This window comes from Amphiprion ocellaris, chromosome 19, assembly GCF_022539595.1.
Source record: "Amphiprion ocellaris isolate individual 3 ecotype Okinawa chromosome 19, ASM2253959v1, whole genome shotgun sequence".
NCBI classification, from domain to species: Eukaryota; Metazoa; Chordata; class Actinopteri; family Pomacentridae; genus Amphiprion; species Amphiprion ocellaris.
The window spans coordinates 1,500,905-1,525,808 of record NC_072784.1 but is presented as its reverse complement, the minus strand read 5'-3'; the positions used below and the strand labels follow the sequence as shown (position 1 = coordinate 1,525,808).

The window sequence follows — 24,904 nt, the reverse complement described above, 5'->3', positions numbered from 1 at the left end:
AAATCAAGATTTAAGATTAGTAACATTTGAAACAAAAAAGCTATTATATTTTATAACTGTAATTTTGTATTATTCCATAATAATAATAATAATAATAATAATAATAATAATAATAATAATAATAATAATAACAGCAATAAATTAAAATGAATATTTAACATTCAAAATAAAATGAGAAATAAATTAGCATCTTTTCTTTCTTTCTTTTGCACATTTAATTCAACATGTTCACATTCAGTTTTACTCTCATCTGTTCGTTTCATGATGCGTCAGAGGCCGGTGACGTGGTCTGCCAATCACATTAGCAGGAAAAAAATCCAGAACGAACCATTGGCTGAGGCAGTGTCAAGCACGTGTCTACTGACGTCCCCTGGATTCTGCCAATAAAATCACTGGCCACACCCACAGATGCAGAAACATGTTGTTTCGCTCATTAATATTTATAAGGATCACAGATTCTGAATTCTGATTGGCTGAGAGTGAAACCTATTCTGTTTTTGATATTCTGACGGTGTTTCTGCACATTTTTACCAAAGATTTAACAGATTTTTTTCCAGTGAAAGTGTGTGGATTTAAAAATAAAGAATTAATGACTGCAAAGAGCATTTAAAACCAGAACAAATATACAGTTTTATTATCAGTCTCACAAAAGCAGATGGACAAAATATCAATTTGCTTCAGCAACATCCAAATGTAAACAAAATAATTAGTTTGTCTTTGGCTTTTTTCTCTTTATAAACTAAGAAAATATGTTACATCTATTAAACATCTCCAATTCTCATCGTAACAGTAAAATAGACATTCTTCTTTGTAACCCTGGCCACAAAATCTTCACCTTTAAGGTCCTGTTTACTCTACAGCTCATTTCTATGTACAGATATTCATTAAACTTAAATGAGAGACTTCAGTCTTGTGCGTTCCACACAGTGCAACAGTAACATCTTGCATCCTACACACACTGCTAACATTTGCTTAGTGTCATAAAGTGTCATTACATTCCTTTACGGTCCTTAAAAAAGCCTCACAAAACACATTACTGTTATTTAAGGAGCTACAAAAACTCTTATTTTTAATTAAACTGTAGCGCACTAATGATGTCAGTTTGAATTTAGCACCAAGCTCGTTAACACTACATGGTTTGAAGGCTGCGATTCAAATCATTTTAATGTCAAATTTCATTTTTTTTTAAAGCTTGAATTGAAAAATATTTGTCAGCTTGATCTGAATGTAGCAGAAAATAACTAACTAATGTTCTAACAATATGATATTAAATTATTTGGATGTGTAACATGTTTTGAGGGACAAAACCCAACAATCTTAATGTATATTTATGACACTAATCTGCAAAACAGCCCAGTCTTGCTCCATTTAAATACTACTAGATGACTAATCCTCATTCAACTTTCTAGCTCTTTTATTTTTATTGTCTGTTGGGTTTTTAGTAAAAGTCCTGGCTGTCATTTGGTCTGCTAAATAACATTTCTCCATGTGTGAGGGCTAGCAGCACTCACAGATTAAATAAATTAAATACACACAAAATAACAGAATGGCGTCACACAGAAAAACTAAAAAAGAGAAAAGGGGGGTAAAAATCATTTTACTGGCCGGTTAATTGCTGTATGAAGCAGCCTATTGGCCAACAGATGTAAAGAATTTCCCTTTAGTTTGGCCCTAAAAGAGGAGTCACTTAAGGGCTTGAAGTTATGTTTAGAGTTTTCTTGACAATCATTTCAGTATGGACCACTTGATCTGCTCCTTGGCCGACTGCAGAACCTGGGAAAAGAAGGCCAAAAATAATAAACATATATGTAAATAATGTAGCATGAAAGAACACAGTAAAAACACGAGTCAGGACAAGCATTAAACTGAATTAAACTGGATTAAATATGAAATATAATACAGTAAAACAGGGGTGTCATACATAAAAATAATATCTACACCGTGATTATAAAGTAAAATACTATACTGGTCAGAATTCCGTTGTCGTTTTGTGCCTCATTTTTGTAATATTTTGTCTCATGTTAGTTGGTTTTATCTTGTTTTTTGTCTCATTTTTGTCATTTGTGTCATGTTTTTGTCTTTTGTGTCTCGTTTTTGTATTACTTGTGTTGTTTCTCCATTTTTTTGTTGCTTTGTGTCTTGGTTTTGTGGTATTTTGTCTTGATACAGCATCCAAGTGCAAATGAGAGCACCAGTAGGCGTCTATTTAATTCACTTCCATATTATTTACTTAGCACCAGTTACAATTCAGATTGTCTCAAGATGCTTTACAGAACCCATATGTTCCTTTTTTTGGTCATTTTTTGGCTTATTTGTGTCCAATTTCTTGTGTAGTTTTTTTCACACTTGTCTTGTTTGTCTCATTTTTGTCATTTTGTGTCTCATTTTTGTAATATTTTGTTATTTTTTGTCATTTTGATCATAAAGTAAAATACTATATTGTTCAATTTCAAATAACTAAATGTTTTGTGTCTTCGTAGATAAACTGTGATCTGGAAGTTGCAATGTGTAAACGATAAACTGAGGCTGAATATTTTTGAAATTTAAGAACTTAAGAAATTTCAGGTTGTTCATGATTGTTTTGCAATAAGATAATTCCTTACACATGAACATTTTCAGAATTGTACTTTTTTGCACTAAAACGAAAAGAAATATTTGGAGTTGTTGTCTTTTCTAGATTTTTATGCTCTGCTATGTTGTGATTTTACTGGTGCGGCCCACTGGAGATCAAATTGGGCTGAATGTGGCCCAATTTTTTAAAAATTATATAATAAAGAATTAGCTGTAAGGGGTTAGATTGTTTACAGGTGCTGAGTTGCACAAACTGAGGGACTGAATTGGTCACTGTGTATTCTGATGTTACAATGTTTTACATCAGTGTGTAATAGTGAATATTCTAAATTATCAGCAGAGATTTTACACATTAATATCCCATCCGCTGTACGTGCCAACACAATGACATTATCTACAGTTAATTAAGTAATTTCTATGTGTGTTTACTAGCTTTTCTGATGCTGAGCTATTTGTTGTGATGCTAAAAACTAATTTAAAATTAGTGCACTCGTTTCTGTTTGCACTGGTGTTGCAGTACCACTTTTCAGACACTAGAGGTCAGACTGAGCTCATGATCAATGGAGGTTCAACCGCCATGTTAGAACCTCAGGTAAAACTACCATTTAACACCTGAGTCAGTAAATACCTGAGGGACTTCTGAAGTCCATGGGATATATCTGCACACATTTTTATTAAAAGTTAAAAAAAAATAATGTTTTTATGTTCACTATGATCATGTCTTTACAAATTCCATCATTATTTATTATGGAAACAGTCACTTATTAATAAAAAATGACTGGATATCACTAAAATATCAACTAAATAACCATCTGAATTTAATACCAACCACCTTCTAATGAGCTAAACAATAATAAAATGAGCTGATTCAGAAATAGTTTGGATTGTGTCCTTTTATGAAGTTAAGATAATCATGACAGATATTTCTTTTTTGGCAATAGATCAAATTTTATATGTAAAATAACAAATTAAATCATTTTCCACTAAGTTCCCCATTACAGAAACACCTCTCCAGGAAGTGTGTTAATTCCAGATCACATAGATAGATATAGACCTTTATTGTCCCTAAGGGGATATTCCGTGTCATAGGCACTGTCAGGTACATAAAAAAATACACATATCATGAACAGTTAGACACAGGACAATAGGACAACACACATGCTGGTGAGTCCTGCTCATTTTGTTTCTTTTTTGGTCATTTTCAGTCCATTTTGTGGTCATTTTAGGTCTTTTTGTGGTCATTTTGTGCATTTTTGTGGTCGTTTTCAGTCTGTTTGTGGTAATTTTAGGTGTTTTTGTGGTCATTTTTGTTATTTTAAAACACAAAATAACAAATTGTATCTGTGTCCCAGAAGTCACTTTCAACTCAGTAGTGTGTGTGATTCAAGTGTCAGCAGGTTTACTACAATATCTTTAGAAATAACTTTACATTTCAATTTTACTCAGTTGTATACATATTTAGACGAATCTTTCTCTAAAATGCCATGTGGTGTTTGGTTAGAATAAAAGAAATGTTGATTTTAGGCCTGAAAACAGCAATAATGTCAACTTTGATCCAAAAAGTCCCACAATTATATATTGATTTATCTGTTGTTCAGAAAGAGAACTGAGAAAACAGCTCATTTTACTTCAATGAAAATAAAAATAAAAACACAGGTCTGCATGTGTTGTACTTACTCTCTATTATTTTCTATTTAATTTTTAATAAAGCTTCATCGATTGTGTAAAGAAAAGTTCCATCTGTTTGGTTTTAATCTATACGTGATGTCAGCAGTGAGAGTAGTTCCTCAGTCTGACAGTAGGTGGCGCATGGTGCTCACTTCATAAAACTAGGTAACAGTGTAGCATTCTGGGAAATGTAGTTCAACCCATTCAGAACAGTTGTGTGTGAAAATCTAAAATCTCAGCCCCTCTCCAGATAAGTTTGATCAACACCAGCAGTGGAATGTAACTAAGTACATTTACTCAATTACATGCATCTGAAAAGTTACTTTACAGACTTCAGTGCATTTAAGAAGTTTACAAAATAGGATTTATTGTTAAAGTGTGGTATTAAAAGTAATATATTAAGTAATGTAATAGTATATTATATAGTATCTAAGTATATTTTGCTAGTACATCTGTATTTGCAATATTAACTTAAAGATATTAATAATTCATCTTTTACTCTTCTATCTAGACTTGGTGACATTTCTCTGCTGCCTTACAGGCTAAAGTCAGGAAACAAAAATGTGCTGCGACAGCAAACCTCCCAGACATGTTTTATGGTTTTCTGATTCGTATCTTCAGCTACTTTCAGGAGGCCACATAGGGAACTCTCCTGCCCAGAGGGGGGTAAACGCTGGGAATACGAGCCACTCTGCTGGTTAGACTGGAGTATTAAATACTACAATGTGATGCAGCAGACTTTGTTCTCCCCGTGGTAAACTACACATGGTTTCTGTACATTCTGTCAGCCTTGGAGTCCTGACCTCCAAACGTAAGGGAGGTGTGACACAAATTAGTTAAAATTCTAAATTAATGAGCTTTCTCTCTTAATAAAATTCAAAAAATACTCATATTAGCATTTTTTTTTTCAAAAGACTACCATTATAACTATGGAATCACAGGACTGCCATAATAGAAGATAAATCTGTTAAAAAATAAGGAAATAAATATGTAAATATGAAGAGTAATAAATAAAAGAATAAATAAAAAATAAGTCTGTGAAAAATAAGGAAATAAATGTGTAAATATACAGAGGAATAAATAAAACAATAAATCAAAAAATATTTCTGCTAAAAAAATAAAGAAATAAATGTGTAAATATAAAGAGGACTAAATAAAAAAATCTAAATAAATAAATAAATCTGTTAAAAATAAGGAAATAAATATGTAAATATGAAGAGGAATAAATTAATAAATTTTAAAAAATTCTGTTAAAGAAACAAGGAAATAAATGTGTAAATATAAAGAGGAATATATAAAAAAGTAAAATAAATCTGTTAAAGACTAAGGAAATAAATGTGTAAATATAAAGAGGGAATAAATAAATTTATGAAAAATATAAAAATATAAAGGTAAATTTTGTCTTTGCTTTTCCCTTTTCCCGTTGTTTGTTCCTTTTGTTTTTCCATTTTGTCATTGCTTTTTGCTTTTACTTTACATATTTATTTATTTATTTCTTCCTCTTTATATTTACACATGTATTTCCTTATATATATATATATTTTTTCCAATTTATTACTCTTTATATTTACTTATATATTTCCTTATTTTTTAACAGATTTTTTATTGATTCTTTTATTTATTCCTCTTCATATTTACACATTTATTTCCTAATTTTTTAACAGATCTTTTTTAAATAATTTTATTTATTCCTCTTAATATGTATACACATATTTCCTTATTTTTAACAGATTTATTTATTTACATATTTTATTTATTCCTCTTTATATGTGCATATTTATTTCCAGATTTTTTTTAACAGATTAGTTTTTAATTTATTCTTTTATTTATTCCTCTTTGTATTTACACATTTATTTCCTTATTTTTTAAACAGATTTATCTTTTATTATGGCACTCCTGTGATTCCAGAGAAGTCTGAGGTTCGGGCCATCTAATGCCTGATTAGATAAAATTAAAAACATCTCAGCATCTTCTCAGCATGTTCTAACTGGGATACAGCGTGAGTTTCTGCTCTATTCATGGAGCACAGATGTTCTGACATAAACAGATGTTGAGAGCAACAGTTTGGACCACAGGATTTACCAAACCAAGGACATATCCATCCAGAACTGAACACTGTGTCCCTGATGGTTTGTTCTGGACAGAAGTATCGTTACATCCCTGCTGTTTAAACTGTGTGCAGTGTGTGCTGTAGAATAAGCTCTGTGGGGTTGTTGGGACGTTAGTGGACACTTACGTTAGTGGTCAGAGCCAGTTTCTCTGTTAGGTGCTGTGAGGGTTAAAGCAACAGATAAACAGAAGTTTAGAGCGTGAGCAGACAAACACACAGTCTTCTACAAGCCGGCACTAAAACATGTTCATTCCTGCACACGAGCAGCTCAGGAAACAAGACAGAACATTAGTATGTAAAGAGTCACCTAACCCTGTCCTCCTTAACCCTCGTGTCGTCATGCGGCTCAAAATGAACCCGTTTTAAAGTCTGAAAATGTGGGGGGAAAAAAAATCTGTTTTCACAGTGAAACTTCTGATGTCCACATTTTCAACATTTTTGGGAAATCTTTGAACATTTTCTGGTGGAAAAAAAATGTTAAAAAGGTTTTTTAAGAACATTCACGCAAAAATCAACCAGAATCCAGAGAATTTCGCTGGATTTTGGTTGATTTTTAAGTGAATGTTCTTAAAGAAAATATCAGAAGTTTTACTGATATATATGGAATCACTTTAGATATTTTTAGGATTTTTTTTTTTTTTGGAAGATTTTTACTCATTTTTTGAAAATATTTACAAGAATTTTCTTGCCAAATTTGGGGGATTTTTTAGAAATCAAACTTTTAAGGAAAACTTTTAAGCAATTATTGGAATTTTCTTCCTAAAGGTTTTGCAAATTTTCAGAAATTTGGGGGATTTTTTGCTGAAGTTTTGGATTTTTTTCAGACAAGGAAACAATATTTTTTGGTGCCTGTAAATGAGGACAACAGGAGGGTTAAACACTCACATTGGGCCTATTAGTGCTGCAGGGCTTTGCAGGAACCTTAGCGGGCTAGCGGCTACGTTAGCATGCATTTAGAGCTACAGGGAGATCATGCAGCTGAGTGAATTTGCAGACAGATGTCAAAAAGCCGTCAGTCACGATGCAGGGAGCAGCCAGCTGTCAGCTCTGAAGTTTTCTTTAACTCATGAGTGGGAGTCTAACTATGTGTTAAAGGTATCAGAGAGAAGCAGTGTTACAGAAAATAGAGGTGAATAAGCAGCTTTTTGTGTATTTGGGCTGCAGATTTATGAGTCTGAGTGGATACTCAAGCATATGGGGGTATTTAATTGTGAATTTTATTGACACTGTGACTTAATTCCATTATTGCTGCCTCTGAGCATCCAGACTGGGTTAATAGTAAACTCATATTTCTGCCCTAAACATGGTCTGACACGACCACTTCCATTGTAGATAACTGGAATAAATGACAATTATCTTGATGCTTACAAAACAGATGTTTATTTGATCTTCATACTGACTGAATGAATGGGTCAATATATAATTAAGGGACTTTTTGAGTCATTTTGAACAATTTTCTTATCATTTTTATGTCAACGTGGATCATTTTGAATCATTTTGAATCATTTTTAGACAGTTTTCATGGCATTCTGGACTAATTTTCTGTAATTATGGATCATATTCAAGTCATTTAGGACAAATTTAATGTCATTCTAGACTCAGTTTCTGTAATTATGTATCATTTTCAAGTCATTTTGGTCAATTTTTGAGTCATTTTGGACAATTTTTGATTCGTTTTGGACAAGTTTTGAGTCATTTTAGACAATTTTCTTAACAAGTTTTAAGTCAGGTTGGATCTTTTCTTATGATTCTGGATCATTTTTGTGTCTTTGGGATAATTTTCAAGTCATTTAGGACAAATTTCATGTCATTCTAGACTCATTTTCTGTAATTATGGATCATTTTTAAGTCATTTTGGACAATTTTCTTGTCATCTTCAACAAGTTTTATGTCAGCTTGGATGGCTTTTCATCATTTTTGATCATTTTTTGACAAATTTCATGCCATTCTGAACTAATTTTCCATTATGTCCCTCAATTATATATTGACCCAAATGTTATTCACATCACCTGTGGATTGTCTTAATGTTTTGGCTCATTAGTGTAAAAACAGAAAGTGAAAATACCAACTAATCTACACTAATAACAGTATAACAGAAAACCAGTGTTGTTTATCTTGTTTAGCTTTACTTTAAAAACACAACTACTTAACCTGGCAAAGTGTTTATCTAATCAGTGATCAAAGTGTTTGTCAGTTCAACGTGTTACTTTATAAAATTGGTCAAATATTGGCTAAAATATCCATAAATAGTGGTCAGAGGCAACCAACACAACATGACACATTTTCCGCAAAGAAAACAAGTTAAAAAAAAGTATTAGCATTTAATATTTGTGTGTCTGTATGCGGCTCCTGTTTATTTGTACCACTCTACTAATGTTACTTACGGTGTGTGTGTGTGTGTGTGTGTGTGTGTGTGTGTGTGTGTGTGTGTGTGTGTGTGTGTGTGTGTGTGTGTGTGTGTGTGTGTGTGTGTGTGTGTGTGTGTGTGTGTGTGTGTGTGTTACCTGGGCCACGCTCTGCTCAGTTAATGGGTTCTCATCCGCCTGTAAAACAAAATGACATTAATGTGTGTACAAAAGAAAAATGCAAGTCAAATAGTTACACACACAAAGTGAAAACAGAGCACTGCAAGCCCCATTAGCTCTGTAGAAAACAATACATGCTGTAATCCAGAGACACTCAGAGAACGCTGGTTAATCCTCTGAACTCAAAGCACTTTCTAATCATCATAGACCTCTATGGAAACAACACAACTATGGCCAGAAATGTCTTTTGGGTGGTTTGACACAATTATAATGACATAAAATAGATTTAAAAAAAAAAAAAAATGGAATAAGCATGGGGGCACCAAAAGCTACAGAGATTTTACTACTTAGAGTTTTATTTTGCTTCCACAGTCATCTTCTATGTGCTCTGTTCAGACACTGCCTGCAGTTCAGCCCAGTTTAGCTGAAAACTCCCTGAATTTTAGTCCAGTGACTGTTGGTCAAAACTGAGTCACTCCTGGCTGCTCTGCTGTGATGAGAAGAGCAGAATTTTTTATTTTTTATCCAATCTGATTACTAAATATGGTTTATTTTTGGCCCATTTTTAAATGAATACATATCTCAATTTGTAAGCTTAAATTTGGCCAACTTTCCCAATGGAATTGCATGCCACAGATGATTAGTTCAAGAACTGTTGCAAAGTTGAAAATGTGATGATTTGCAGTTATCTGCTCTACTATCAGCAGAATAGCCCACTGGTATCTGAAAACATATTAATGAAAAATATGAACACTTAAGTATATTACTGTTAAATGTGTAAATACCAGATCAAGTGTTGTCACTACTTAACTGATGAAAAATCAGTCTACACAGTCTGTCAGTCTACACTGTAAAAAATGTTACGGTGAAAAACTGTCAAACTTTGACGGTAAAAATCTGTAAACTCTAAAACAGTTTAATGCAGTTTAAATAACACTGAATAACTGTAAATATGTTAATCAGGAAAAAAGTGTGTTTTTTACTTCTTTTTTCTCTTGAAAATATACATTTCCCTACTCCTGCACAGTTTTTAATAGAAAAATGCCGTAATATGTAGAACAGTATTGTAATTTGTGCATTTAATCCTCGAAAAGAATCCAGTTTTCAAAGTTTCTACTGATAATGGAAACATGCTGTAATATTTATAACAAGTAACGGGGCAATTTCTGCATTTATTTCATGTAAAAAATACAGTTTGGATCTGACGGACATATGGTTTAACATCTATGACCGCTATAACCAGAATGTTGGCTAAAAATACACATATTAAAAGTCAAATCCACGAACTGTAGTGCTGATGATGGAAAAATGCTCTAATATTCATAATAAGTTACACAAACTTTATTTTATATGGTGTTTTCATGTAAATTTTCAAGTTTTTAAAGGTTCTAACTTTTTTTAACAGTAAAATATGGAATGAAGCACATTTTTTAACCCTAAAAGCAACAATATCAATATATTTCTTTACCGTAAATGTCAAAAATGTTTTATCATAATTTTACAGACAACCACAGCTGCCGGAATTTTGCCGTAAAAACATTTTTTTTCTTTTACAGTGTATCGCTTTAAATACACAATCATCCTCCCCAAAGGACAAAATCCAACATTTGCTGACTTTTTGTGATCAATGAACTTTTTCTCACGCTCCACCAGAGGAAAAAACAGTAAATCTAGAGAAATGCTCCGTATTAGTCTGCATGCTGTCTCACCATGCAGTTACCTCGTCTGTCTCGCCTCATTCCTCCTCCATCCTCCACCGTCTCACTCTCATTCGCTCACTCTCTCTCCACTTCACTATCTTCCTCTCTCACCCTCTGTCTGTCTGTCTGGCTGTCTACAGCAGCTGGCTTCTGTCTGTCTGTGCCTCTAGGTTACCGGTGATGTAATCGAGCAGGACGAAGCCATAGGCCGGCTCTGACATTAGCTGACACCCATCAGAGGAGAGACAGGGAGAAGGAGAGAGAGAAAGGTGAAGCAGGTAAGAGGAGGCAGGAAGCCGAGAAATAAGAAGCTGTGGGGTCTAACAGCGAGTCTAACAGGCCAAATAGCTGCTGGGATTTCTAGTTTTAATCTAACGTTTGTTTTCTAACAGCTTTTCCAGTGTTGGACATCAAGAAATAAACTGAGATAAGGGGTGGTTGGGAATCATCTTACCCTGTAGTTGACCTTCTGTAGGACCTGCTGAGGGTCGCTCTCCAGAATCACCCTGTTAACAGGTTAGAGCAACAGGACACGTTTGTTTTCTGACATTTTACACACTACACATCACACATCATGTAAGCTAGCTGAATATACAACTTACCCTCCATCAATGATTTCATCCACAACCAGGAACACTCCCTCCATGTTGTCCAGTAAACACCTCCGCTCCACGTTTTTCCTGCAAGACAAATTAACACAACATACATGATACATAATGTGCAGTGGGTTTAAGTGGGGAAATGTGTGTATTTGCTTTTTCTACATATAAAGTCAGGCAGGTGTTTGCGATTTTGTGCCTACATTAGACAGCTTTTATTCCTACAACCTGTTTGCTCACACTGCTCTAGAAACCTGATACAGATTCTTCTTCTTTGCATGGATTGAAAAGCATGAAAAATGTTCACATTTAAGGAATTATCTTTTTATAAAACATCCTGAACAACCTGCAATTTATTAAGAAAATAAGTTCAATTTCAGCAACATTCAGCCTCAGTTTATCATTTCCACATTACAACTTCCAGATCAGAGTGTCGACAAAGGAACACAACATTTAGTCATCTGGAACTGATGATATAATATTTTACGTTATGATCAAAACAACAAAAGTCAGACAAAAAAAAAGATTAAAAAAAAAACAACAAAAACTAGACTAAATATTAGAAAAGTGAGACAGAATGACAAAAATGAGACACAGAATGACAATAAAAGAGACAAATGACACGAAACACAATAAAAAGGGGCAAAAAATTTGCCAAAAAAGTTACAAAGTGACAAAAAGATAGACACACAACAAAAATTTGACAAAAATGACAAAAGCCAGAAACAAAATAACAAAAAAATAGACTAACAACACAAGCGAGACAAAAAAAGACAAAAACGATGAATAAAGCAAAACACAAAATGAGGAAAAATAAGACAGAAAACACAAGCAAAACAAAAAGGAAACACAAAAAGACAAAAATGAGACAAACAACAAAAGTCAGACAAAGAAGACAAAAAACAAAAACTAGAATAAATTTTAGAAAAATGAGAAACAAAATGACAGAAAAACGAGAAACGACAAAAATCTGACAAAAACAAGGCAAAATATTACAAAAATGAGAAACAAAACGACAAAAACATGAGACAAACAACAAAAGTCAGACAAAAACAAGACAAAATATTACAAAAATGAGGCACAAAAATGACCAAAGAACAATGAACAATCTAGTATTTTACTTTCTGATCCAAACAACTTGTCATGGACTAGAAATTATTTTAAATTTATAGTTTTACTAATTTACAATCTGCAGTTAATGTGTTCTCTGGAATTTTTACACTTTGAGGGCCGGATTGGACCCTCTGGAGGACCACTTTTGGCCCACGGGCCTCATGTTGGACACCCCTGATTTAACACCTTCCATCAGTGAAGAGGCTGCCTGTTACTACTGTGACTAAAATAGATGCAGCATTATTCCATTTCATTTCTGTTGCACGACATTAAGTTAGATTTTTTTGAAGTAGTTGGAGGTAAAAATGCCCGTTTTTACTGAGCTTAATTGACATTCAGATGTACCTAATTTACCAGATTAAACCGGCGTGTCAGGGTTCTGCATGGCAACGGTTCATCTCATATAATCAAGCAGCTCCTCTGATTTCACACCAGTTCCTTTCAGAACAGCCCATAATCTCTCCTACTGTATAATAATATAATCTCTCCGTTGCTCACACTCTGCATTACTACTGCATCGGTTACCGTGGCAACCGCACCGGCCGCTGTTTGGCTAATAACGTTGCAGACAACAGCGAGAGATCCTGGTGTGCAGCGTACACACACACACACACACACACACACACACACACACATGGGAGAGCACGCTAAAGGCTCAGCTAACTAATCTCTGTGTTTCCCGATGGACTGAATAAACATTTTTAAGCGTCACTCTGCGTTCGTTCAGCCGTCTCCTGTGTGCCAAACGCTATTTCTCAAATTAAATCACAATTGTGTTCCATGTGAAAGTACTCGCCGCTGCTGAATTTTAAATGAAATTCAACACAGAGACTCATTATCTCCCTGAGTGGCTGTGGTAGGATGATGGCAGCGTTTCCATTAGCATCGATGCCTCTGAGAAAGCATGACAAAGGCCCAGACGCGTGTGCACGGAAAAAAAAACTCTGGGAAGCAGAATTATGTGTCTCTGTTTTCACTCGTATTTTTCGGATGCAAGATATCATTAACCTATCAATGAAATCATTCATGCTTTGTGTGATTTCTGCTCATTTTGGGTTAATTTAAATTCACTGTAAGTCTATGAAAACCACATCACCACAGATGGAAGCAGAGAGACTCCACCATGAGTTCTGTGCAGGAAAATGAAGTTATACTGGCAGGAATCATAAAAAAACAATAAAATTTCTTTAATTTTCATTTTACAAAAGTAAAAAAAAAAAAAAAACTGCAATCAAAACGTAGGACCTCTGGCTGTAGTTAATATAAATACTGGAGAAAATACCTCGTACATTTTTAATCCTGTAAAACCCACTGTTGCAAAAATACATCAATTTTATTTTTTCCATTTTTCTTTTATTTACACACACACACATGTGTGTGTGTGTATATATATATATACATATATATATATATATATATATATATATATATATATATATATATATATATATATATATATATATATAAAAAAATGGTAATTTATATTTTTACTTTTATTTTTATTGCTCATTTTTTTCTACATTTGGGTCTTACATGGTTAATTTATTTCTATACTTGTTTTCTATCTGCTTTGTGTAATAACAGGATACAATTCAGTTGAAAAGTCCCTGAATTTCTATCAGGTGACTGTTGGTCACAGCTGAGTCATGAAAGGTTCCTGAGCTACATAGAGGAGCTAAACATTATTTCATTTTGACACAATTAGGTGAGTGCAGATGATTCATTCATGGCAAATTTTAAAATCAGAATAAAGTGAATTTATTTAAATATTACTCTGTTAAAGTTAGCTGTGATTAATTTTCTTCATGGAACAGGACGTCACACATGATTAGTTGAAAAGCTTTCTTCTGTTTTGACATTTTTATCTCTAGTAAAGGGTGTCATTTTGGCTTTCTTTTTTTGATAAATAAGAATACATGGCTTTCAAACAGCTGGTGGGTTTGGGGTTCAGACAGTTAAAGTGAGAGAACGTACCTGAGGATGTGACTGAGGGACTCAAACATACAGTTGAGGACCGACATCAGCATCAGCTAGCAAGAGAAAAACAACAATAACGAGTAAATGAGATAAAAGCCATTATAAAGCAGCATTCAGCAGGATTTATAGCATAAATGAGCAAAAAGGACACTTCTGACAAGTACTGACTGAGTAAATTACATACGGTAACATGCTGAATCTCTATCTTTTAAAGAGTCAATAACTTCTTTTAAACCCACTTTTATAGACTTCAGCTTTTATGTGAGGTTTACTTTTCGCTTTATTTAGATTTAGTGTTTTATTCTGTATTATTTCTGTTTATTTTAGATGCTCTCTCTGGTTTTATTTTAATTTTAGCTGAAAGGTTGTTTGGTGTGATGTCATCTCTCTAATTCTTTAATTCTCTATTCTTTGACTTTTTGACCCGTCTTTGACTTTGCGTGCTAATCTAGCTAATCATTCATTTAATTTATTGTCATATTTACGATTTATTTTAATTGACTGCTCTGACTGGTCTCCTTTATCTTATTTGATTGTCTGTGTTGGATGTTTTAACTGCAAAGCTCTTGTGAATGCTGTGCTTAAGGCTGTTATATAAAAAAAGTTATTATATTATTATTAAAAATCGCTTTGATTAACTCTTAATTTACGCTTGAAAATAAGACAGATGCCCAAATCTAGATAAGGAAGTTGGCTGTAGATGCATATAAATGCAAACCCCTTAAAATAAAATTTGAAAACCTCTTTATAGATCTTAATTGGTATTTTTCCTTTCATTTTGACCATATAATTTGCATTAATTATCATTTTAAGGTGTTTTAAACTTTGGATTTTAGTATAGAACAAGTCAAAGTCTGGATGCAGCTGCTCCACTAATGTTTTTCTCATATCTACTTGATTTTTTAAAAACTCTTTCCTACTTTTTAGAATAAAACTTTAGACATTAACCACATGAAATAACCAGAAAATGTTTTATATTTTAGCTTTCTCCAAGTATCCTGGATGACAGTCAGCACGCTCTTGGTAATTTCTTAAACATCTTTACAAAAACATTGAAAATATTACATATAGTGCTGAGAATAACCCTCAATAATTAAAAAATGTGCACAGATTGCAGAAATATTATCCCTGTTTGAGTAATACTTGCTGAAAACTTCAACGCCAGTAGAAATAACTGAACTTTTTTCTTTAACTTCTGCAGATGAACAGGACATACAACCTTCAGGTGCCTCAAGTCAATTTAATTTTCATTTTATTACTGTATTTCTATAAGCAGAGAAACTTAAACTCCCTCTACCTCATTCTCTTGAGCGCTTCCCACCACGTAGAAGAAGAGATCTATGCTGCTCTTATACACGATGGTCATGCCCTCCAGGAAAGCGATCTCATCTACAGACAGAACGAGAGAGGAAATTTATTTTATTTCACTTTTTCTGACAGATCCAAAAGTTTATTTAATGGTATGACAGTGGAAAAAGAAGAAGGGATGCTCTGAGGAAGGGAGGATTAGTTTGGAAAGGAGGCTGTAGCATGAAAGGGGACAAGAAAGAGAAGAAAGAAGTGTAGAAAAAGAGGAATGCAGGAGGAGTTTAGAACAAAAGGAGGGATACTGGGTGGGTGATAAGGAAGCCAGGGGCAGAGACTCAGGTATCAGCTGTTTGAAACTTAAAATCACACAAAATAAAGCAGCGGAAAGCGTCGATCGGGTTTCTCTGAACGTCCAAATGAATGTGCTTTTGATTTAAACGAGCCCAGAGTCACCGTCGCTCCAGATTTACAACGGTCACGCTGGATTTGGTGGAAACCAGGCTAGAGCAAACCTGCTGTAGGCTACAGGTGACAGCAGAATGAGCATCAGTTGACATTGGAGATGTGTGTGAGCATTCAGGACAATACACAAGGGGGGAACCCACACTACAGACACACAACAGACAACTAGGAGTGGAACTTACTGTCGGCTTTGTGCGTCTTGTTGAAAACATTCCTCTCAAAGTTCTTCTGCTCCTTCATGGAGGGGTAAAGCTCCGGGTCGTAGTACTGCAACACACACAGACAGGACTTTCAGTAGTGTTATAACACAAAATGACTACAGAAAAACACAAAATGACTCAATGAGACACATAATTATCAGATAAAGATACAAAATGACCACAAAACACCTAAAATGACCACAAACTCACTGAAAACGGCCACAAAAGGGAGCAAAATGACCCAAAAAATGCACAAAATGACCACAAAAAGACCTAAAATGACCATAAAAGAAACAAAATGAGCACAAAGACACACAAAACAATCACAAAATGACAAAAATGACACAAAATGACTCAGTGAGACAGATAATTATCATATAAAGACACAAAATGACAAGAGACACAAAACAACCACAAAAAGAACCAAAATGAGCAGGTCATGTGATCTGGGATTAACACACTTCCTGGAGAGGTGTTTTTGTAATGGGGAACTTAGTGGACAGTGATTTAATTTGTTGTTTTCCATATAAAATGTCATACAGAATATATCAAATTTTATATGGCTAAATGGTTACCCATTCCAAAAACACCTCTCCAGGAAGTGTATTAATTCCAGATCACATGACCTGCTGCACATGATGTCATTTCCTCCTGGAGAACAGACTGGCCAGACTCCAAGGCTTTCTGACTTATTTAATATAAAGTAGTCAACAGGTTTACTATAATATCTGTAGAAATAACTTTACATTTCAGTTTTACTCAGTTGTATACATAATATTTAGAAGAATCTTTCTCTAAAATGCCGTGTGGTGTTTGGTTATAGGCGGCAAAAATGTCAACTATGATACAAAAAGTCCCGCAATTATATATTGACCCCACTAAAGGGTCCTTGTGATGAGATTATTAGTTCGTTTTAAAAGTAGTCATTTAAAAAAGAATCAGGTTGCACCACTAAAAACTATCACAAGCAGAACGAATGGGAGAGAAACCTCTAAATAAACTAGTGGACCACACTGATAGATTTACACATTTGAGCCCATTAGATACTGATCCCTGCTACTATTAATGATTGAGATTTTGTCAGTTAATTCAACATTCAGTGATTACACATCGATAATCTAGTTATCAGAGTCTGTGGGTGAAGTCCACCCTTCCATTGCAAGATTAAAATGACCTCCTCATACATCAGAAGCTGGCAGGAATGTAGCCTGTAATCCTACGTTACTGTCTGGAATTAGATTTTAGCCACTTGAGGCACAAGAACCGAACTGCACTAATGTAGGCCAACGAGGAAGAAGAACATGTTAAATCTAAAAGTTCTGAACGTTAGTCATCCATCCTGACTGTCGGTGTTGCAGTAATACAATGAATAAATGAGTATTTATTCAGGCTGGATGGAACCAATAGATCGATTACAAACCTTTTCAATGTTTGTGCTGCTTCATGTTCGTCTACAGACATGAAAGTGGCATCAGTCCTCTCATCTGACCCTCAACAAGACAACAAATATGCGTATTTTCTGAAAGGTTGAACTGTTTCTATGAGAGGAAATCCAAAAATCTCATTCAAATGAAACTTAAAATTTGAAACCAATTGAATTGAAGTCTTGCGATAGAATCCCCCAATCAACTTTTCGATTTCAGGACTACAAACAAATGCAGTAAGGACTAGAACTTGCAGCTAAATCGAGTTTAAAGTCACGACACATTAATTCTTTTAATTGGCAGTCAATGGACCGGATCACTAACCTTTGACAGAAGCCTGTTTCCATCGTTGTCGAGGATAAAAATGGCTTTTACAGTGTAGAGGGAAGGTTCCTGCAACAACAAACAGAAAGAACATCTTAACCCTCCTGCTGTCTTCATTTACGGCCACCAAAAATATTGTTTCCTTGTCTGAAAAAAAGCAAAAAAATCAGCCAAACAATTCCCCAAATTTCTGAAAATTTGCAAAACCTTAAGGAAGAAAATTCCAATAATTCGTTAAAAGTTTCCCTTAAAAGTTTCATTTTTAAAAAATCCCCCAAATTTGGCAAGAAAATTCTTGTAAATATTTTCAAAAAATGAGTAAAAATCCTAAAAATATTTAAAGTGATTCCATATAAATATCAGTAAAACTTCTAATAATTTCTTTAAGAACATTCACATAAAAATCAAACAAAATCCAGCGAATTTCGCAGATTTTTATGTGAATGTTCTTAAGAAACATTTTTAACATTTCTTTTTTTCCACCAAAAAATGTTCAAAGATTTCCCAAAAATGTTGAAAATGTGGACATCAGAAGTTTCACTGTGAAAATATATTTTTTTCCACATTTTCAAACTTTAAAACAGGTCAACTTTGACCGGCAGGACGACACGAGGGTTAAATGTTTTACACCTGGAGAACATAATGCCACAGTTAGTCACCTGTGCTCCTCCTACACCTGGCCAGAGTGTGATATCAACCTTTATTATCTGGATGAAGCCTGTTTTTCCAGCTACATCCACATTTATATTCACTCTGGTCCAAACACACATAAAAGCTGCCCAGCCCAGTTCTGGTTCTGGCCACATTCACAGTGCTTTTCTTCTGGTTCTTCATCTAAGTTTGTTTCACAGTTTTCCAGATGTGGAAACTATCACATATTTAAATCTGAGACAGTTTCCATTCTCGTACGCCCACGTCGCTCACTCATCCATGTGTCCGGCCGCTGGGTGGAAGAGTTTCTAGATCCAGGACAAAGTTCTGTTATGCACTGACTAGCATAGATTCACAGTCAGAGTGTATCACAGAACTTAGACCAGAAGCTCAGAACGTCCAGCGAGGAGGAGAGGATGCAGATGATGTACAGCAGGGGTTACCAACATGAGGCCCATGGGCCAAAAGCGGTCCTCCAGAGGGTCCAATCCGGCCCTCAAAGTGTAAAAATTCCAGAGAAGACATGAACTGCAGATTGTAAATTAGTAAAACTATAAATTTAAAATCATTTCTAGACCATGACAAGTTGTTTTGATCAGAAAGTAAAATACCAGATTGTTCATTGTTCTTTTATCATTTTGTGCCTCATTTTTTGTCATAATTTGTCTTTCTATTGATTTTTGTCTTTTTTTGTCTGACTTTCATCTCATGTTTTTGTTGTTTCTCGTTTTTGTCGTTTTATGTTTCCTTTCCATCTCGCTTGTGATTTTGTCATATTTTTGTCATTTTGTGTTTTGCTGTATTCGTTGTTTTGTGTGCCGTTTCGTTTCTTGATACTTGGGATCATTTTTTGTGTCTTTGGGATAATTTTGAAGTCATTTAGAATAAATTTTATGTTATTCTGGACTAATTTTCTGTAATTATGGATCATTTTCAAGTCATTTTGGACAATTTATGAGTCATTTTGGACAATTTATGGACTTCAAAAGTCCCTCAATTCTATATTCACCCAGCTGATGTAACCATCTACAATTCAGGAACAACTTTGCATATTTATCTGCTGATGAAGATTTTATGTAACATGACTGGAAGCACCAGGAACTAAATGTACCATGAGATCAAGCTATTATTTTGGCACCATTCAAACACATATAATGAGATGTACATCAGTTGCTAGGAGACAGATTTACGACAGTCCACTCTATAATATACCTGTTTTACTTGTCTGTAAATAATTGGTGCATTAGCCAGGTAATTTTCCCTGCAGGTACCAGTTCTAATAACTAGTTAGTGTAGTTAACTTAGTAGAGACTGAAGCAGGTTTGAACATTTGAGCTTGTAGTCTAACCGGCTGCTGATCCTCGGGGGAATCAGTCCAGGTAGACAGATAACGATGACCACACCTGAGTACTAAGATTACCTGCTTTAGAGGCTAACATGAGAAATACAACTGGACATGTCAGATAATTGGGTTTGTTTTCACTGCAAAAGTGAAAATAATATTCTGAAATGAATCACCAAGTCTCAGTAAAAACCTAAATGTGAGAAAGGAGAAGGCTTTTTGCTCTTACTGAGGATTAACAGCTAAAGATGTAAAAACTCTCTGTTGGGTTTGAACATAATGACAGATTTTCTCCAGCGTGCTCGTTTATGGATTCAGGCGAAACCAGAGCACCAATTTAGATGTCTGGAGGCCTGACTTAAAATAAAGACTTAAAAGACGGTAGCCTCTCCAGTTTAGACTTGGCAGTTGTCTAAACTGGATTTATTTTTTAATTTTTACCGCAGAATGCTCAAAACAAATCAATAGAGTCGCTGACGGCGGCTCGGATCCTTTTCAAGTCCGACAATGAGCCTTATAGAAGCACATTAAAATATCCAAACTTACACTTTAGCTTCCATGTGTTTGAACAGAACCAGATCACTAACGGTCTGCTTAACGGAGCCTATATACTGGATGAAAACCCGACGTTCCACTGGAAACTTGTGCATTAGTGGGATTTCCATTCCCTTTAAAACCAATGAAAGTCTAAATCTGGCTCTAAAGCAGCAGTGGACATCATCAACGGCACAAAACAGGAAGAAGCAAAACTCACCATGGTAATTCTTACATTAATTAGCTTTCTGAGCAATAATTAATGATTCTTGTCTGTTTTAGTGGCACTGTAAGTCCACTTTGTCGTCCAACGTGTGGCCTGTGGGCCAAAAGCGGTCCTCCAGAGGGTCCAATCCGGCCCTCAAAGTGTAAAAATTCCAGAGAAGACATGAACTGCAGATTGTAAATTAGTAAAACTATAAATTTAAAATCATTTCTAGACCATGACAAGTTGTTTTGACCAGAAAGTAAAATACCAGATTGTTCATTGTTCTTTAGTCGTTTTGTGTCTCATTTTTGCAATATTTTGTCTTGTTTTTGTTGTTTTTTGTCTTGTTTTTGTTGTTCTTTGTTTCTTGTTTTGTTTTGCATGTTTTCTCAGTTTTTTATCGGTTATTATGTTATGATTTTTCTGGTCCGGCCCTCTTGAGATCAGATTGAATGAAAGTGGAACCTGAACTAAAATGACCCTTGCTGTAAGTGATCTGTTTTACGACAGATTTTCACAATTTGCTTCCTTCAGGGTGGATTTTATGGGAGGAAAAAACAACAGCAAATGAAAATGCTTTTTCTGGATTTCCCTCTGGCACCTAAATGCAGCATAAAGAATCCTGATCAAATCCAATCAAGTTCATTGATCATTTTTTCCCTCTATCCAGCAGCGATTCTCTTCTTATCTCCTTCAATGTTCACATTTTTGTCCTTATTTTCACTTCTATTCTTCATTTACATTTGTAATTTATTATATTTGGGTTTTTTTTGCTGGAGGGGAAGGGGGTCGTTGGATTGCTTTTTTTTAATTATAGTCCAATATTGCTTTGCTTCAGAAGGTGGCTGATAACTTTATTATCTTCTGAATATGATTCCAGACTGGAGCCTCGGGCTGCAGCCAGCGGTCGGACAGAAAGAGACGAGAGCAGGACGAGGAGGAAGACAGAAACCAGAAAGATGACTGGAAGTGAAAGAGCAGTGGTAGGAGATCATTTACATTAAAGGTTTGCTTAAATCAGCTTTGGCCAGAGGAGGAGGAAGGATGAAGCAGCGCTGAGTATTATCTGGAAAACGCTCTTGAAGTGAGATTGTTTCTGGGACACAAGTGGTGATTACAGCCTGACGCCTAATGTGGAGTCAAGGTGAAACTATAGCGATGGAGCACTGACTCACAGAAGATACCAGATTCATCCAGACAAATACAACTTCTCTCCGGTTTCACGGAGAAAACTATATCTGCCTTTATAAGGTGAAGCAGTCGTTATGTAGATGTACTGTGAACATGCAGGCAGCTGTAACTGAGGGATGGAAAATGTGTCCGGATCTTTAATTTTTCAGCAGAAGCAGCAACGTGGTAGAAAAAGATGAGGAAGTCGTGCATCCACAAATGTTACATAAGTATGAAGCTCTTACTGGAAAAATGCACTCGGAGTGTCAGAAGTAAAAGTTAAGATGAGCTGCTTTCACTTCTGTAAACTACATGAGAAAGAATCAGAACTTTAACCCTGTAAGACCCAAATATAGACAAAAAAGGAACAAAAAATAAATAAAATAAGCAAAAAAGTAAATTCTCTATTTATATAAATAACAGTACTGTATATATGTGTGTAAACAATAAATATAAACCCAAATATAGACAAAAATGAGCAAAAAAATAGAGAATAAAACAAAAGAATAAATTATGTGTGTGTATATATAAACCCAAATATTGAAAAAAAAGTAAATTCTCTATTATTTATTGTAAATTTTGTGTGTGTGTGTGTGTGTGTGTGTGTGTGTGTGTGTATATATATATATAAATAAATATAAAAACCCAAATATAGACAAAACATGAGCACAAAAATTCATTTAAAAAATTCAAAAGTATTGCTGCAATAATACAGCAGTTTTAGTTTTATTATCATTTTATTATATCATTTTTTAAATTATCATTTCTAATATATATATTTATAGGGAAAAAAATTTTCTTCACCCCATACATTTGTGAAATATTGCATTTAAAACCTAAAATTTATTGGTTCCATAGAAAAATGAAATTTTTGAGTATTGGGTCATTCTGGTAGACTTTACTTTTGTTAGTTTTTCTTGTAAACAATAAACAAAAAATGTTATTTGTATTTGTTTGTGTCTGTCTAATGCAGCCACACCTTTAGAAACACAAAAAAGATTTTTAAAAAATATTTCATGATAATATTTGAGATTGTGTAAAATTTTACGGGTGTCTGGAAACTTTTTTCACAACTCTCTCTCTCTACACACACACACACACACACACACACACACACACACACACACACACACACACACACATATATATATATATATATATATATATAAATGAAAAAAGATGATAAAAAAATAAAACTGATGTATTTTTGCAGCAGCGGGTTTTCCAGAGTTAAAGCAGTGGAAGTAACGACAGTAACTAGATTACTTTCCAAAGTTAGTTCCAGCTTCAGCACACAGTGTTCATTCTGATGTTACTCTGCCTCAAAGCACCGAGAAGGAAAAGGAGAGAGATTTAGATTCACACGGAGGGAGATGATAGGAAACACGGAGATGAGAGAGTGAGAGAGTGAGAGAGTGACAGCTGGAGGAATGGTGCTCAGCGAGAGAGAGAGAGAGAGAGAGAGAGAGAGAGAGAGAGAGAGAGAGGATCGTGGACGTGGCACCTACTCTGCTCTACACGTCAGTGCACATATGAAGCGGACATTTAAACGCGCAGAGCCGCTCTCCGCTCCCGGTTCTCCGCTCCCGGTTCTCCCTCTCCCAGCGCCTCCTCCTGCAGCTCCTTCTCCTCCTCCTGTTGCTCCTCGGCAGCTCCAGACTAATGCAGTTAACTCAACACCAAGAGAAGTTGTCGCTCACACTCCGTCTGACTGTTTTTACACGCGTGGCAGGTAGAAGACCAACAGCGCTCAGATCAGGCCTGCGCGTCCACACACACACACACACACACACGCACACACACGCACACGCAGACATGACGCGCACATCTCATTCCCGTTAATTAGAGCTGATTTTTGCTCTATCTGCTGCCTCCCCCTCCTCCCCCTCCTCCCCCTCCAGCCCAAACTGCTCTAATGCAACAAATGTCCGCTCAGCTGATCCGCAAACAGCCCCGACACGCACATGCACGCAGCGGGACAGCACCGGGCAGCGGGGTCCCGGTGGGGTCCCGGTGCTGTCCCGGTAGGACGGCGGAGGACTCACCAGAGACGTGGAGTCCATCGCTGCTGCTCGGTGTGTTGACGTGGAGCTCTGAGCTGTCACACCGAGATCACCAGGGATTTTTTTTTCTTTACGGAGCCGCCCGGGCGCGCTCCCGCTGCAGCAGCCAGCCAATCGGATTGAAGGACGGGAGCGGCGCGCCTCCAGACGAGCGCGCCCCCGACACTCCTCCTCAGTTTATAACATGTTAGCAGCACTTTAGCACACTGAACACTGGAAAATATACTTACAGAATGGAAATATATTAATATATAATCATAATGTTTAAATATCATTAAAGTCATTTTATTAGTAAATCAGAAGGGGGGGGAGGTTAAAGTGTTCATGCAACGTTTTCACAAAATATAATGAGCCTTTGTGAATTTTTTTTAATATTAATATACACAACAAACTAACTTTCTGACCGTTTCCATGAAAGAAATATGGAGCATTATCCATTAGTGTGAACAGAAATCCTTTTTTAATAAGTGAAAGTGTAACTGACTTGGAGTTAAACGTCCCCTCCATGGACATTAATGGCTTACTGATGATAGATTTGTAGTACATTATGTACACGTCTTATTTTTAAAAGAAAATAAGGACATTTATTTTTACTATGTTTTTACTATATTTTTCTATATTTTAATGTAGTTTTTAACTATATTTTTTGCTATTTTCTAACTATATTTTTACTGAATTTTTTACTATATTTTCCTGTATTTTTACTGTATTTTTACTATATTTTTCTGTGTTTTTTTATTGTATTTTTGCTGTATTTCACTTATATTGTTGCTATATTTTTACTGTATTTTTATTGTATTTTTACTATATTTTTAACAATATTTTTTCTTTATCTTTGCTGTACTTTTTCTATATTTTTACTGTATTTCTACTATATTATTTCTATATTTTTACGATATTTTTTCTGTATTTTTTACTGTATTTTACTGTTTTTGCTATAGTTGTACTGTTTTTA

General features: G+C 34.9%; 1 protein-coding gene across 3 annotated transcripts; it reads right to left on the bottom strand.

Annotated features, from left to right (window-relative positions):
* Positions 1–605: 605 nt before the first annotated feature.
* On the bottom strand, positions 606–24,023 carry copz2 (COPI coat complex subunit zeta 2). Of its 3 annotated transcripts, none has more exons than XR_008599640.1 (10): positions 23,932–24,023; positions 17,982–18,050; positions 16,216–16,300; positions 15,561–15,652; positions 14,261–14,316; positions 11,177–11,254; positions 11,029–11,080; positions 10,686–10,798; positions 8,854–8,892; positions 606–1,773 (listed from the first exon to the last, which is right to left on the bottom strand). XR_008599640.1 is itself a non-coding variant. In XM_023262687.3 (10 exons), exons 1-10 carry the CDS (start codon positions 23,947–23,949, stop codon positions 1,726–1,728), a joined length of 570 nt encoding a protein of 189 aa, XP_023118455.2. In that variant the 5' UTR covers positions 23,950–24,023; the 3' UTR covers positions 606–1,725. The 3 variants fall into 3 exon arrangements, 2 of the variants coding, with proteins under 2 accessions (XP_023118455.2, XP_054860963.1); XM_023262687.3 differs by lacking the exon at positions 10,686–10,798 and adding an exon at positions 6,476–6,508; XM_055004988.1 differs by lacking the exon at positions 10,686–10,798.
* Between the last annotated feature and the right edge of the window lie 881 nt (positions 24,024–24,904).

Bases quoted from the DNA above. Each gene is read 5' to 3' on its own strand.
- copz2 (XM_023262687.3), bottom strand. The intron at 8,893-11,028 runs GTAAGATGATTC...TTTGTTTTACAG, and splicing joins TACAGAAGGTCAACTACAGG to GCGGATGAGAACCCATTAAC. The intron at 1,774-6,475 runs GTAAGTGTCCAC...TTCTTTTCCCAG, and splicing joins AACTGGCTCTGACCACTAAC to GTTCTGCAGTCGGCCAAGGA.